This window comes from Medicago truncatula, chromosome 4, assembly GCF_003473485.1.
Source record: "Medicago truncatula cultivar Jemalong A17 chromosome 4, MtrunA17r5.0-ANR, whole genome shotgun sequence".
NCBI lineage: Eukaryota > Viridiplantae > Streptophyta > Magnoliopsida > Fabales > Fabaceae > Medicago > Medicago truncatula.
Genome location: NC_053045.1, coordinates 27,268,720 through 27,286,333, shown reverse-complemented (window position 1 = coordinate 27,286,333; position 17,614 = coordinate 27,268,720). Strand labels below are relative to the sequence as shown.

The following is a 17,614-nucleotide window of genomic DNA, read 5'->3' as shown; positions in this document are numbered from 1 at the left end:
GTTTTGACAGCTCTACGGTCCGATTGAACTTCCTAAAATGTTTCTGCGTGACTTAAAAATAACATGAGTTAGCTTCTGAAGTGCAGTGTATATTATCGGATTTTCCAATCTCAACATATTATTTCTCTACACGTCTCAATTTCTAGCATCTTATCAGCCGAAGATCACTGTATAATATTGGAATTTGCAATTGACCAAAGATCCCATGAAATTTGCAATTGACATGGGGAAAAGAAAAGGAAAGAGCTATAATTTATTTCGTAGCGCTGTACAAGATCAAGGGGAAAAGAATAAACATTTTTACCTGCTAGCGATCATCTCCAGTAATTTAAGCGAGAGATAAAAAGGCAAAATAGTGCAATCGTAGATTGAAATTTGGCTTCATGAGTTTCGGAAGCTAACTCTGTTTTTCAGGCGGGAATATAAGGTGCGTTAGTTAACTCACGCAAACGTTGCGACTTGCGTGAGTTAAGTTGCTCAAAATTATAAGCTCACGGATATAAATTGTCAATATATTTAAAGCGGAAAAAGCCATCACTTTCTCTCTCACTCATTTTTCATCATAACATAATTCAGATCGTTTTTTACGCTTCCATCTCCAACAAACACCAGTACCATCATCTGTAAGCCCTTCAATTCTCTCTCTCTCTCTCTCTCAATCTTAATCATTTAATTCTGCAATTTATTTGAATCAAACCTTGATCAGGGTTTATCTTTTCTCATGCCATTTTCACGTATCTCATTATTGATTCCTCAAAAAAAAAAATTTTCATGCCATATTCATTATTGTATCCTTAGTGAATTTGGTTGTTGTTAGTTATTCTAAAAACAAACAAATCAATTTTTTTTTTTAAAAACCCATTTGATGTGGTGTTAGGGGTTTTAGGATTTGATTTGATAACTCGAAAATTTTGTCTTTTATGATTTTGATCTACTTTGAGGTTTTCATCCAAAGATACAAACTTTTGTTTTGTTGACTACGGTTAATTATGTAGCACATACATTGAAGTGTGTCTGGTGTTCAACATGTGTTAGTGTCCTACACCAGATCGACACATGCAGTCACGTTACCGATATCTATGTTTAAGTATCAATGTTGTGTGTCAGTGTCCGTGTCTGCAGCAATGCCTGATATGGGGCAATTGAGTGGTGTTTCAATGTTTGTCTTTGGATTGATTATGGAAAAAAAATATTGTTTTATGATTATCAGCTTTGAGCATAAAATGTGGTAATTCCTGTGTTGGGTCAGCTCATATAGAGCTTTGCTTTGACTTCAATTGGGCCCCCCCTCTAGTGGTCGGTGGGATTGGTCCCTCGGATTAGTTGGTCTTGGAGCCACGAGTGAAGAGCAAAGAGCTATCATCTTGCTTCTTCTCAAAATGCTCCATAAAACATTAGCCGTTTATAAAACTGGAATGGAACTGATTCCATTCTTTGTAAATTTTTATGGCATAAATTCTTTCAGCAATCAACAACATTTGTGTTATATAAATTTACAGTTTGTTTGAGGATTAAAATCTTTTTCTAACTTAACTACATTAGATTTAGTTGCATTTCTTTTTTGGTTTCGTATTGTTTTAAATCGACCTACTATTGTCATCTGCAAGTCCTATCACATGCCAAGCAGATGATGGTTGAAGGTTTTCATTAGTAAATGGATTTAAAGACAAAAGGTTGAGAAGAAATAAGCAATGATGGTTTCGTATTGAGGATTAAAATCTTTTTCTAACTTAACTACATTAGATTTAGTTGCATTTCTTTTTTGGTTTCGTATTGTTTTAAATCGACCTACTATTGTCATCTGCAAGCCCTATCACATGCCAAGCAGATGATGGTTGAAGGTTTTCATTAGTAAATGGATTTAAAGACAAAAGGTTGAGAAGAAGTAAGCAATGATAAGTGTTAAAAATAATCCGTAAGCAAAACAATAAATGCCTGGATTTAACCGGCCTTGTAGGAATAGCCATGTACTGTTATTTTTCAGAGTTGGTATTGCAAGGGTGTAAACTATTTAGCACTTGGGGTCTTCAATAAATGAATTATGCGATTTTTTGTTTTTTTAATTGTGTCTAACTTATTGTTCAATCAAGCATTCTTCACATGTTGAACATGTGGGATACGACAATGCAATTGAATGGCATGAAAATAAATAAATAAATTCTACAAAATTGTCTGTTGTAGTGATTTCAGAGTGAGCATTATAAGTGGAATTCTTTTATGGACCATACCAACTCTCTTTATAGCTAACCTGATAGGTTTAGGCATAAGATTAGTTTTATATCTCTAATAACATCACATGTCAAGTTAACCCACTTGGGTTGGCCTGGTGGTATTGGCTTGGGACTTGGGAGTGTGCTCCTCCTCGAGGTCTCGGGTTCGATTCTCCCCGGTACCAATTTGGGTGGGCTAATTTAGCTTATTAGAAAAAAACATCACATGTCAAGTTAAAGAATACTTGTGGATATTAGGGATAGTTAATTGCACAATTTCTTTGCACATCTGCATCATAATTTTGGACTCTTGGTGAAATATATTTTAAGAGTTTGCGGATAAGATTTTGGACTTGAAAGCTTTCATAAGATTTTGGTGGTTTGTAACTTTGAATGATTATGAGTAAAAGCTTTCATAAGATTTAGGTGTTTTGTATGATTTATGAACGTGTCATGAGATTTGAATGTTATATTTAATTTTATATTAGATATATGTTTGTTTTTAATTTATAGTATTATTTATATAATTTGTCCAAAAAGTTATGAAATAGCGGTCATAGCGCTAGGCGCTATCCCGCTATAGCATTTTTGGGGTCGGCCGCTACGCGCCGCTATCCGCTATTAACTACTATGGTTTTGAATATAATTTGAGGACGGGATAAGTTATCTCTATGTTAGGGAAATAATTTTTAGAGTCTTAACAATAACATGTTATGTGATGACCTTAAATTTATTTAGAGTTTTCTCTACAACATGTTTAAATATTCGCAAAAGTTACTGGTTCCTATGCTTGATCATACTGCTTTTGGCATATGTTCATGTCAGAGTTATGTTTCAGCCTCTGATGTGCGCGAAAGTTACATTACAATTTACAAAGCAGTTTTAGTTACGGGAATATCCAGTTAGTTGCATTTTTATTGAATGGAAAGTGTATGGTTAGATTCGTTCTCTTCCTTGTACAATTGTATCATGGCTTATCCCTCCCCCCTAATTTGATAGTTTTCGACCGGTGTTATTTAATAGAAGCTATTGCGGCGCTATCATTATAGGGTAGTGGAATTTGAACAAACTGCTGGTTTTCCTCAATACCCTATTTAGTACAAAATATTGTCAAATAGCGGAGTTAGCGGCGCTATAGCCTATAACACTTATGCTGTGCAGTTTTTTTTTTTTTGTTAATCTGCTATATTTTGCTATATGCGATTGACAGCACTGGTTTTGGACGACATGAATGGATTGATGTTCCCTTTCGTATAGTTCAATTGCGTACCTTTTAATTTAGCAATGTTGTGCTCGAACCCTCTTGATTGTACAGAGGTATAAGGAACTTGAAAGTCTAAAGCTTCTATCATTTCTTAGCATTCTTAGGAATGATTCTTGAAAGTATAAAGCTTCTTATAGTTTTCTTTGTAGTTTCGGGTAAGTGACTGAACAAGACAGCAGACTTTGGTAAAGTACTAGCATTTATTAGCCAGTTCATACCACTTGATTCCATGATTCTCCCTAAAACTTTCCTCTGTTTAGGCTTTCACATTCTGCATAATTATGTAAAACTGGTGTTTTCATTCGATGGATTTATAGGGTTGGTAGCAGGAGGAAAATGTAGAAGCAATAGTCTCCTTCAGTTTTGGAAGTTCTTTAGTTAATGCAATAGTGTTTAGTTTTGGAAATTGGGACCAGGGTTTTGCATAGATTTTTCATAAGTCTCCTCAGCACGGGTAGCGCGGAGGCCCTGCACGGATTAAATATTTTGTGGCTGTGATTGTGTGGTACTAAGTAATAGTTATTAATCAATAATCTAAATTTATATTAATTTGTATTAATAGTTATTTTGTGGCGCGGAGTAAATATTGTGATGGTAGGTTAGGTCAGTCATTCCTTGGTAGCTCAATTTGTGCATATATCTTAAAATCAAAGTTCAGAGGGAAGTGGGAACTGCAGAGAGTAGGTCTGCAGAAACCCTACTCAGGGAGGGAAATATGAGCTGGTATGATTAAACAAAGACTCAAACAAATTACATAAAGGCAACGAGTTAAGTTGAAGCAAACTAGTGATACCTAAAGAACAACCGTATAAAGATTTGTTTTTGCTTAGTTTCTGTTTTTCTATGTTTTTTCAACTGAACTACTTTCATGTTTTGGTATTATTGAGTTTGGACAGAGGTAGTATGTACCGAAAATGGTTCCAGAGGTTTAGACATAATGGCCATAATTTAGGATCTAGACCTATAAGAGAATTAGATGACTAGTACTTTTGAAAACATGTGTTAGCTTACTGAGTTTGGTAGAGCTGTCTGCAATTTTGGTTGAGGGTTTCATCCTATATTTCAGATATTTCTAAGAAATTACCCGAGCTTTTATAGAAAGACTAGTCCTACCTGGGCATCAGTTTTTCTATACAGAGATGTGTAACAAGTATGTCGCTCTTTTGCTGTAGCTTTTCTCCTAATGTAAATTAATACATACTACTTAGTAAGGGACGCTGCCTATTTCGGCATCGTCTCTATGATATTTTGATGTATGATCACACATTTAGTATGAAAATATGTGTGGTTTTACTTTTACACTATCCATCCTTTTGTTTTCGTTTTCCACACTTGGCGTTGCGTTAGTTTAAGGCTTAACGTCATTTTATATCTGTTTTTTGAGATGGGGAGAAAAGGAAAGAGGGGGGACCGTGATACAATATATGTGTTGTTCTGTTCCACTTCATTTCATGCAATGCTTTCTTCCTTTTCCTCCGTTTACATAGCTGGGAAACACATTTATGAGATAATTGTTGGCCTTGTGCAGGATGGCAGAACCAACAGAAGCACCATTCAGACCACGAGAGAAGCTTATTGAGAGGCAAAAATATTTCCAGCATATGCGTAACCATACTCACTTGAAAGGGCCCTATGATAAGATTACGTCTGTTGCAATACCACTTGCTTTGACCGCAGCTTCACTTTTTATGATTGTAAGTTCATTTGTGATATAAATTATTTTGCTTCATATTTTGCTATTGACAGTGTGTCTCCACTTGTTTCTTTATAGCCGTATCCTTATAAACAATACTTTATGCATTTGTTCAGGGACGAGGGATCTATAATATGTCGCATGGAATAGGAAAGAAGGAATGACTTGACTATTTCTGATGCAGGAGGTGATTGTTTTGCAACACAGACCGAACAGAACCTCCTCTTTATGGACTTGAGATTTTCTTTGTATCCATTCTTTTCTCTTAATAAAATTGCATAATTGCAGAGTTTGACCACCATTGTGGGTTTATAACTTGAGTTAAAATGGTTCGTTTTTGTTTGATATAATCAATTGATGACAAACTACTGGTTTTTTATTTGGGTCTCTTGCTTGTTTTTGGTAAACTGTTCCTTCTAGTTTATGGTTCTTGATTTGCATGCGGTTGACTAGACAAGCTTAACAGTTTATTTTTCCAATACATTGTTATACATTTCAACTGTCTCTTAGTTGTGGCTTATAGCGTGGAACCATCATTAGAGGTGATTCATCGAAGACTGGCAGATTTTACCTGTCTTTCATTGAATTTCAGCAGTTTTATAAAGTTGGGTCTTGCTAACTAACAAGTGCCCTAAAGGTTTTTCTTGAGGGGAAAAAATGTTCTGTTGAAAAGAGTAATTTCTGAGACTTTTAAGGAATTGGATAACAATTTCTACGGAAGACAATTTTGGGCATTTTTCAGTAGAGTTTATAAAAGTCCTACATTTTTGTTACATGAAACATTTAAAGATAACCTCTAATTCCTGGGCCCTGCCTCTCAACTCCAAATGTTGTGTCGAAAAGTGTTCAGGTGCTATCTTAGATAACTAGAGAGGATTAAGGTATAGGAAGGAGGTGTTTATTTCAAGTTATAGAATTTCTAGGAATGATATTTTAAGGAATCCTATTATCAGAAATATCTCTCTCACAATGTTTTGGTAGTTCTTGATATTTCTAGCAACTTCCTCAAAAATTTCACTACCAAACATGGAAATATATCGTCAAAAACTTACAATTTCAAGTTATAGAATTGCATATCTATGAATCATACGTGACCTCCAAATTTTCAAACAAAAAATGCCGACCTATTTTTAACTGATGAATCATTCAATCCATGACCTATTTGAAAAAACAGAAGAAAAACAAAATGCAATGATTGTATAACATTCTACGAGTAAGTTATAAGTTCTAGATACTAGACCAAATGGTAGTGATTGAAATTTGCAAAGATGTTACCGCAAAGAATATTATTATTCTAAATTCAAACCATATTATTCTTTGAGGTAAAACTTTGCAAACTTTTTTATTTGGTCAAAAAGCCCGTATTTTATTTAAAATTTTATTTTTTTAATAGACTATAATGTTATCTTCTTTTTATTTGAGAGCAACCCTTCTTTCTCATTTTATCTAGAATGTAATTTTATTAGTTTTGGAATTTAATTTTTATGATTTTTATATTTGTTGAAATTAATGATCTCTCTTTGTTTTGAAATTAGCATTCACTCTATGCATTCTCCTAATAAGTTTTTCCAGTGCAATATACCTTTCGTTGTTAATTAATAATAATATAATACATATAGCATTCGGTGAATATTTTGAATAAGTTTTTTTTTTTTGACAAATTTTTAGAAGATATATTATTGGGTATAAATATCCATCATTGTTAATAATACATATCATTACAATTTTCTCTCATAAAAATACATATAATTTTTTTTTTTTGAGGGGGAAAATACATATAATTTTAAGAAGATTTAAGTCCTGACAAAAATTAAAAAAAACTAATATAACAATTACGGACTAAAATTTGACATTAAAAAAAATCTGAACCGATATGACGTAATAAAATTAGAGGTATGTTATTTGAACAACCATTTGTGAGACAATATTTGGGTCAATTATAAGTTTGCAAAGAAAAGTATTGAAATAAAAATCAAAGCAATAGAGAGAAGAAAAAAAAAACATAATGTGAGTATGAGTGAGAAAGTTGTCAAAAAAAGTTATCACAAATAATTGTACAAATATCATTTATGATAAAATTAATTGGTGTAGTTATGAAGTCCAAATCAATTTTATTTTAAGAGGCCAAAATAGAATATATTACAAAATCAATATGTCCTTCCTAGCACAAGGATAGTCTGAACAATATTTACAATACGGAAAACGGACAAAAACAACAAAAAACAACTAAATAAATAACAACTAGCGAACGCCCAACACTGTGAGGGGACTAAGCCACCATCCATGGTAATTGAATGGAAAATGAACAAATTTTACCTTCAACCACGAGAAGGAAAGTAACTTAATTTTATCCACTAATCACATTATCGAGCATTCTTTACCGTTGAAAGTCATATTATTTATTTCTTTCCATATTTTTCACACAGTAGCAAACAAAAAAACATGCAAGATAGATTGTCACATCTTAGAGCCACCACCGCCAAAACTGAACTGAATCAAATGATTCGTTACAATACAGGAGGACCAAAGAGATACCAACCCATCGAAGAATAAAGTGCCAAACAGACCCAAAAATGCAGCAATGTAAAAATAAATGAGTGCCGGTCTCTAGAGAGCCACATCCACTAGCACATAGACAAGTATCATTATTTAAAACATCACGCCGAATCTAATTATCCTTTGTAGGCAACCTATTACGAAACAACCGTTAGGCAAAAATCACAACTTTCAAAGGGATTAACCCAAAACACACCGTAATTTTTGTATGGTAGGACACATATTCACTGTTGTAAAAGCACGCAAATTCACGTTGTAGTCAATCTACCATTGATTTATGATAAAAAATTATAAAATTAATTTTACATAATAAAATAAGATAAATGCTAACAAATGCCTCAAGACACTTGTTAAGAAGTCTAAAAAAAAACTTTATCTTAGAAATAATGTATTAAAATTTAAAACTTTAAAAAATAATTTTTTATACATAAAATTTATCAATTATTTATATTCTTAAATCATTAACAAATATTCTAAATGCAATTGTTAGCAAAATTCATAAAACAATCTGAGTCATCGATTGAAGATTGACTTGCCACATCTATTAAGGCAGGATGCTGTAACGTACCAAATCCAGTTTAATTTTTTGGCTAAACTCCACTTTTTGCCCCCTAAGTTTCAAAATGTTGTGATTTTGGTCACCTATTAAAAAAAATGGCAAAAGTGATCCCATATGTTTAGGGAAATATGCTCTTTTGACTCCCTAACATAAGGAAAATATGTTTTTTTTACCCCTTATCTTTACAAAAAGTTGCGATTATGACCCCTTTTCTGGGACACGTGGCATCTTCTGAGCAATTTTGGGATGAAAGGGGCCAAAATTGCTATTTTTTTTAATAGGAGGCCAAAATTGCAACATTATAAAACATAGGGGGCGGAAAGTGCACTTTAGCCTAATTTTTTTTTTTTAAGAGGGAGAGAATTTTAATGTATGCAATATCTATCGATAACACTACACCCAAAGGCACTTTATGTATGTTAGATGTCTACAATAACAAATCCTTTTAAACTCATTTTTTTCTCTTCAAAGTAGTCTTTAAAATCGAGAAATATATTTGTACAACCAATTTTTGACAACCTTCTCTCTCATACTCACATTATATTTTTACTTTCTCTCTCTATTGCTTTGATTTTTGTGCCAATACTTTTTTTCTTTGCAAAATTTTGGTTGTACTAAAAATTGTCACATAATTGGTTGTTCAAATAACACAACTCTTAAAATCCCAATCAATTATAACCCTTTATTTTAAAAAATCAGAATTAAGAACAAAGAGAATTGATGTAAAGACGCTACTGAAGGAATCTCTCAGTTTATTTTGTAGTTTCCATTAGTTATTTTTAGGGAACCATTGGTTTGTCTTTCTCTAACTATCTATCTATATAATAATAATAATGTTTGTCTAATTTAGCACCTGGCGAATGGTATCAATATATTAGATACCGTTTAGAAATAATCTAATTGCAATATTTTTTAATGCTTTTATGCTCTTAAAAATAATCAATTGGAAGAGAAAATTCATCATGTATAACTCATAGATTCTTCAACATAGATTAATCACCATTAAACGATAATAAAAACGATTGAAAATTTTATTATATACACTCATTCTTCTTGTAAGTTCGACTCTTTCAAGTAGAGTTGGTGTGTCTTTTTGACACCTAATAAATATGAGTGAGTACTAACAAGCAACAAAGTGAGTAAAAAAGTGAGGTAAGTAACGTGTGATGACGGTAGGAAGCAAAGCCTTTAATTTTAACAAAACTTGATGTGAGTGGACTTTGAATTGTCGCTAACTCCACTTTAGATCACTACGATAATTCCGAGTTGTTAGGATAAATGAATGACTAGATAAATGAGAATCCACAATATGTGAAACGGTAGAAGCATTAAAATTATTATATATCGTCAACCATAGCATTGCAAGTTGCGTGGTCATACGTTGCCGAGGTGACACACCTGGGCGCATATGTCATTAATCCATAATTTTCAAATTTACTATTTTTTTTTTCTCAAAATTTTTGAATTATATTGTTAAAGTACCATTAAAATGTAGGGCCAAAGGCAGCCATAGTAATTGACAAAAGAAGTTGGTGGGTTTGGGCGGCGAAACAGCGAATCTGTGGGTTAATATGCTTTGGTTTGTTTCTCAATATATTTAACGCCGAAAAAACCATCACTTTCTCTCTCACTTACTTCATCATCGTAACATAATTCACATCGTTTTTTCCGCTTCCATCTCCAACTAACGCCACCATCATCTGTAAGCCCTTCAATTTTCTCTCTCTCTCTCTCTCTCTCTCTCTCTCTGCATTTCATTCTTGTTTCTCTCTTAATCATTATTACTTTTGTCTACTATATATATTTCATTTAATTCTGCAATTTATTTGAAACAAGCCTTGATCAGGGTTTATCTTTTCTCATGCCATTTTTATGTATCTCATATTTATATCCTTAATGAACTTGGTTGTTGTTAATTATTCTAAAAACAAACAAATCAATTTTTTTTTTTTTTTTTAAAACCCCTTTGATGTGGTGTTAGGGGTTTTAGGATTTGATTTGATAACTCGAAAATTTTGTCTTTTTCTGCTCATGATTTTGATCTAGTTTGAGGTTTTCATCCAAAGACACAAACTTTAGTTGTTTTGTTGATTAGGGTAAATTATGTACCACATACATTGAAGGTGTGTCTGGTGTTCAACATGTGTTAGTGTCCAACACCACATCGACGCATGCAGTCACGTTAAATTATTATCGATATCTATTTTGAAGTATCTATGTTTTGTTTGGTGTCTCTGTCTACGTCAGTGCTTGATAGGGGCTATGAAGCACGAACATGGACACCAGACACAATACAAACACTGACACATGGACATAGATAATAATTTGAGAAAATAACATAATTCAATGTAATTATAGGTGTCGTGTGTCGGTGTCAGACACGGATGCGTGTTCGACAACAGGACACATCTAATCCGAAGAGTGTCCGTACTTCATAGATAAGGGGCAATTGAGTGGTGTTTCAAAGTTTGTCTTTGGGTTGATTAAGGAAACAATTTTGTTTTATGATTATCAGCTTTGAGCATAAAATGTGGTAATTCCTGTGTTGAGTCAGCTCCTTTGTTTTGACTTCAATTGGGTCCCCCTTCTAGTGGTTAGTGGGATTGGTCCCTCAAATTAGTTAGTCTTTTGGAGCCACGAGTGAAGAGCAAAGAGCTACCATCTTGCTTCTTCTCATAATGCTCCATAAAACAAGAGCCGTTTATAAAACTGGAATGGAATTGATTCCATTCTTTGTAAATTTTTATGGCATAAATTCTTTCACCAATCAACAACATTTTTGTTAAATAAATTTTCAGTTTGTTTGAGGATTAAAATCTCTTACTTACTTAACTACATTAGATTTAGTTGCATTTCTTTACTGGTTTCATATTGTTTTAAATCAACCTACTGTTGTCATCTGGAAGCCCTATCACAGGCCAAGCAGATGATGATTGAAGGTTTTCATTAGTAAATGGATTTAAAGACAAAAAGTTGAGAAGAAATAAGCAATGATAAGTGTTAAAAAATAATCCGCAATAAATGCCTGGATTTAACTGGCATTGTAGGAATAGCCATGTACTGTTATTTTTCAGAGTTGGTACTGTTAAGGGTGTAAACTATTTAGCACCTTGGGTCTTCAATAAATGAATTTTGTGTTTTTTGTTTTTTAGTTGTGTCTAAGTTATTGTTCAATCAAGCATTCTTCATATGTTGAACATGTGGGATACGACGATGCAATTGAATGGCATGAAAATATATAAATCAATTCTACAAAATTGTCTCTTGTGGTGATTTCAGAGTGAGCATTATAAGTGGAATTCTTTTATGGACCATACCAACTCTCTTTATAGCTAAGCTGATAGGTTTAGGCATAAGATTAGTTTTACATCTCTAATAACATCACATGACAAGTTAACCCATTTGGGTTGGCCTGGTGGTATTGGCCTGGGACTTAGAATGTGCTCCTCCTCGAGGTCTCAGGTTCGATTCTCCCTGGTACCAATTTGGGTGGGCTTATTTAGCTTATTAAAAAACAAAAAACATCACATGTCGAGTTTAAGAATACTTGTGGATATTAGGGATAGTTAATTGCACAATTCTTAGAACATCTGCATCATAATTTTGGACTCTTGGTGAAATATATTTTATTTTTTTCCTTCCTACAGAAGGGTATTGTTATTTGAAGAATGTGTTGGCCTAGCAATGTGTGCATTGTGTAATAAAAACACCACTTTATTTGGTAAAATATTAATTTTATAATATTTATTTATTTTCAGGGTGATCATGGCATCCTTGTCAGCTGTGAATGTTTCCCCGCTATGCATGATTCAAACTGCAAACCGCAATCAATCAACCATTGCTACCACAGCGAAGTTCCCTTCATCTTTCGGGTCTACAAAGACTTATTCCAAAACTTGTGGCTTGAAGTCATCATCTTCATATAGAACAACTGCAATGGCTGCTTACAAGGTTAAGCTAATTGGACCAGATGGAAAAGAGAATGAGTTTGACGCCCCCGATGATGTTTACATCTTAGATGCAGCAGAGGATGCCGGAGTTGAACTCCCTTATTCATGCCGTGCTGGAGCTTGCTCTACTTGTGCTGGAAAGATTGTTTCTGGCTCGGTGGATCAATCTGATGGCTCATTCTTGGATGATAATCAACTTAAGGACGGCTTTGTGCTTACCTGTGTTTCCTATCCAACCGCAGATTGCATAATTGAAACTCACAAGGAAGGGGAACTCTACTGAGAAATGTTGGGCCCTTGAAAGTTAACACTATTGCTTGGGGAAACCGAGAGTTTTAAGGTAGATTTTGCAGCTGATTTGGTTGTTCTGCTTTAGTATCAACTTTTCTTTTGGCATTATTAGTTACTTGGGATAATGATGAGTTTTTTATTTTATTTTGTGCAAGCAAGCACTGTAGTTTTTAGATTATAAGTTTGGCATTTAAATGTGATCGATGATGTCATTTTAGTCTTGAAGGACATAATCAACCATTCATAAATTGGTCCAGAAATTTTCACTTTCTTTTTTAAAGTACCATTCAACAATACACTCTATTATGTTATAATATGTATGTCCCACTTACATAAACTTGTTAGTATTTTAGTATAATTATTCATCTACAAATATAAACTCAAGGTCAATCCAATTGAAAAGAACTTGAGGTTTGAGGGTAACTAGTTTGATGCTGATATCAAATTTGATAGACTCAAGAATGGAGGTATAGAGAAAGTTCAAATCACAGTTTCCATCATTGATGATGTGAAAGTCATTGATATGAACACAGTCAACAACAGAGCTTAGAGTGCCATATTTAAACCAGTGTTTAAACCAGATATAGATGTCCCCAAAATCCACCCTGCACTCAAACCTGCCATATTATTGCATAGCAAAGCATTGTTGGAGTCTCTAGCTTTCTGTAAACCAAGACCCCCAAGGTTCTCTGAATGAGCAATCTTGATTAGGTGAGGCATAAAGTTGAGATTTTCGAAAGTTGTTTCTTAACGTTAAGCGTTTGTTTGTTATAGTTTTTTTTAAATGATTTTTATAGTGTACTATATTTGTTTTTGCCAATAAGTTTTTAAAAGGAAGATCTGAATAAGAAGTTGGTTTGAATAACTTCTTATAAAAAGTCATTTTAAGTATTTTATCTTTTTTGTACGACTGTTTTTGGATAAAAGAATTTCAAAAAATGCTTCATTTTTTTTGGATGAAAAAATTTAGAAAAAAATGCTTAAAATGAGAAGCTATTTTGAAAAGCTTTTCGTAAAAATCATTTTTAAGTTATATCTTTTCGAGAAAAAAAAAAGTAATTTTTATAATGTTTATTTTTTTAGAGGTGATTTTTTTTTTCAGGGTGAGAGGTTGTTTTTATAATGTTAAATCTCTAAGAATAACTATCTAAGTTAATATCAAAATTACTATTTTATGCACACTAGTGGTTGAGCCTACATTGTACTCTATACAAATCAATATTAGGTGCTAATAACCTCATTACTACTAATGATCGCTTTTATCGCGCATGAACATCATTGAATGGATCACAACATTAACACATTTTTTACATGTAAAACCAAAAGTCCATTACTATTTATCACATTTATAATGCCTAAACATCATTGAATGAGTGACAACATCAATTTGTTAAAAAAAAAAAACATCAAAACTCACAATTGTTTCTGCGTTAAAATTTGATCAAACTAACATCAATTGTTCAATAAGTGTAAAACAAAAAAGTAATAGTGTACAAAATTAATTTAAATTTTCAATCCTGCTTTTTTTTCTTTCTTCCCATTACTAGGCATCATCTATTGAGGTTCACATACATGCTTTTATCATAGGAGATTTAAACATTTGTGTGCTTTGTAAGATGTGAGAGAAATTTCCAAAATATATATTTGGAAAGTTGCAATGGTTAAATAGTAACTATATAATTATTATGATAATATATGAAATTAGAAAAATCGCTAAGATGTGAGACGAAGTCTTTCCATATCTGATGATGTGTCCCGTAATTTAAGTTCTTAATCGAGCGTAATTTTCAGAGTGATGGAAAATGGACCTAACCTTCTTATTTATGACCATACAACCCTAAATATTATTAATCATGCACTTATTGGTTGGGTTTACACCATGTTCTATATGAATCAATACCATCACCATTTACCAGGTGTTACAAATGTACTGTTGATCATGTTTACCTGGACTAAACATCATAAATTGGATCACGACATCAATACATTTTTTATTAGAGAAAAACTCACAATGATCATAGTCCACAAAATATTTGAAGAAATTTCTAACACTGACCAAAAGTCTATTAATATTCATGTTTATGATGTCTATTCATCATTAAATAAATCACAATATTAGTCTGTTTTTTTTATTAATCCAAAGTGTACAATTGATTATAAATTAAACATTGAGCAAAATTACATCAATTCTTCCATGAATGCAAAAACATAAGCTAATAGTTTGTAAAACTAATTTAACTGTTATCGATGGTATTTTTTTCATCCACATGCCTCTGACATCATTTGTTGCGGTTCAAAAACATAATTTTGACCAAAAGGGATTTAAATAGTTGTGTGGTTTGTAAGATAAAATTATAATGATATTATATGAAATTAGAACACATATATTTGTTGAAGTTATAATCATGGTTATTGAACTCGCCAAAATGTGAGACGAAATCTTCCCATCTCAATGGAGTGTCTCAGGAATATTTGAGTTCTCAGTAGAGAAATACTTAAACTAACGTAATTGTTAGAGTGAGGGCAAAGAATCTAACCTCTCTATTTAACCTAGTGGATGGGCCTATACCATGTTTTACACGCATATATTAGGTGCCAAAAATCTAAATATTGCTCATCATGTTTATCAGACACAAGCATAATTAAATAGATCATAACATCAATGCGTTTTTTTTTTTTTTTTTTTTTTTTTTTTTTTTTTATAAAACCAAAACTAACATTTGATTGTAGCACACAAAATATTTAATTAAATTTCTAACATTGTCCAAAACTCGTTACTATTGATCATGTTTATCATGCTTAAGCATCATCGGATCGATCACAACATTAGTTCGTTTATATAAAACCTAAATTTATAATTTATTATGCAATTTAACCTTGATTGAGATTACATCAATTCTTAAATAAATACAAAATAAAACAAAGAATGGTTCACAACATGCTTTACATCGTAAGTGATTTAAACAATGTGTGGCTTATAATTATAAGATAAAATTATCATGATATTATATAAAATTAGAGTATGAATCTAATATATATATTTTTTTTTTTGTCTTAGATGAAGTGGTAAACCACTGAAACTAAACTCACGCACAATTGTGAGGTCCCGGGTTCGAACCCGGATCATGACGTCCGGCTTTACAATTTCGGCATTTGCCAGTTGAGCTAGGACTTCTAGCCTGAATCTAATATTTATTACATATTGAGTTAACTTATGTTGGTAATTAGGTGTATGAATTTTATTAAATATTTCACCAAACTACATTCTATCCGTTTCTTTTATTATGAAAGCTACTCATCTTTCCTTACGTTTTGGGCAAAATAAAATTTTAAAACCAATATTAAAATGTTTGACAATTGCATGCATTTGCATGTGGGGAAAGGAAAAACAAAGTACAATTCAACAAGTTATTGCCGACATGATACCATTGGGACCAAGCTTATGTATGAACCATGAATTTATGAATATTACAATTCATTTTCAAGGACTTGGCCATACCATCGTGCCTAAAAGCTATACCACCCAACTTGTTGTAAGTCACGTTATACAGTGCCTTAACAAAATATATGAAATGATAAATATTGGCTTTTATTTTGTCAGTGGATGAGTTGACGTCTATCTTTGGTATCACGACAGCCTATTATGATTTTACGAAAGTTAAAGATTATTTTTAAAAAATTATGATGGATCAATGTGATTCTAATATATTTACTATGGTACCAAACATATACGAAATCATGACCATATGCTACTTTATTTAGTTAAATTCAAGATAATTTAGCACTTAAGCTAGGTTTGTGGATATTTTGATGGACTTTCTATATTAGGTAGGGTAATTGATATTGTCATCCATATTCTTATCCTATATTTGTGTTGTGAATATCCCATTAAGACAATAAGATTTTGTTTTGTGTTGTATAGGGTACCAAGATAGTGTTGTCCTCACCCTTGTGTACACGAATCTTATTTATTATTGGTGATGATTCTTTCATTTTAAATTTGAATCCTTGATAAATATACACACACACATTCTTTGTATAAAATGCTTCAAAATATCTCATTAGCTTGTTAGAGAAAAAAAATATTGATAGAAGCATTATTTGATTGGTTGAGCTCCACAGACAGAAATTCAAGTAAGCACTTGTCACGATATGAAGCATGAAATAGTTTTAATGCCATTCATAACCTTCTTAATGTCTCCTTCATAATTAAAGTTAATGACATTTCTAATAATCCATATACTCAATGAAGTGGCAAGCCAGATTGATATTTTTTCTTTCTTGCCAACATTGTCTTTAAACATCCTAGTATTGCATTTCATTGTTATGTAATGACATTTCTAATCATCCATATACTCAATGAAGTGATGAAGTAATTTGTTAATGCAGCATATTGCTAGTTGGAATTAGAACTCATCCATATATTCATGTCAATAAGTTATGCATTTTTTAATTGGTCACAATTTTTTTTTTAATCAAGTATCTCTGCACGCAGCTGCATAGACTAATTAATCTTAAATACGATCGCAATAGATGTCAAAATTTTCATCAAAAGATTTTAACTCAGTATTGCATGAATTAACTTCATTATTTTAAATTTTCATAATTTTTCAATAGAAAAGTTTAATTTAATATTATTCTATTATTGTCTACTATTATAAACTTACAATAGTAAATATTATTTATAATTTTTTTTCTTCCACTAAATTCTTACTTTTTCAATAAACATTTTCCTATACTTGCACTCCACAGTAGCCATTTATTCCACACTAAGGTTAAATATATAGTTCTGATTTAAACATTGCACATTATTTTAATTAGATGAAGATCTAATAAGAAATGCATGGCCTTTTAAAAAAATATATAAAAAGTGCATGGCAGCTGCAGGGAAAAAGTTCCAAAATACAATTGATTTTTTTCAGAAAAATGTCATATCAGTTTAAATTTCTAGGATCTGAGATAAGATCGACAAACATGGACAAACCTTGTGGGGTTTGAATTTCTAGCATGAGGTTCTAAGACAGCTATTTTCTTTCACATAATTAATCTGATGCAACCCATTTGGACTTTTGTATAGCTGAAGACAAGAAC

General features: G+C 32.2%; 2 protein-coding genes across 2 annotated transcripts; both read left to right on the top strand.

Annotated features, from left to right (window-relative positions):
• The first annotated feature begins 466 nt into the window (after positions 1–466).
• Positions 467–5,624, top strand: LOC11446228 (uncharacterized). The gene is made up of 3 exons (XM_003606072.4): positions 467–623; positions 5,003–5,168; positions 5,284–5,624. Exons 2-3 carry the CDS (start codon positions 5,004–5,006, stop codon positions 5,329–5,331), a joined length of 213 nt encoding a protein of 70 aa, XP_003606120.1. The 5' UTR covers positions 467–623; position 5,003; the 3' UTR covers positions 5,332–5,624.
• A 4,182-nt stretch (positions 5,625–9,806) lies between these two features.
• LOC11445243 (ferredoxin, root R-B1) lies at positions 9,807–12,807 on the top strand. The gene is made up of 2 exons (XM_003606057.4): positions 9,807–9,984; positions 12,041–12,807. Exon 2 carries the CDS (start codon positions 12,048–12,050, stop codon positions 12,513–12,515), a length of 468 nt encoding a protein of 155 aa, XP_003606105.2. The 5' UTR covers positions 9,807–9,984; positions 12,041–12,047; the 3' UTR covers positions 12,516–12,807.
• Positions 12,808–17,614: the final 4,807 nt, after the last annotated feature.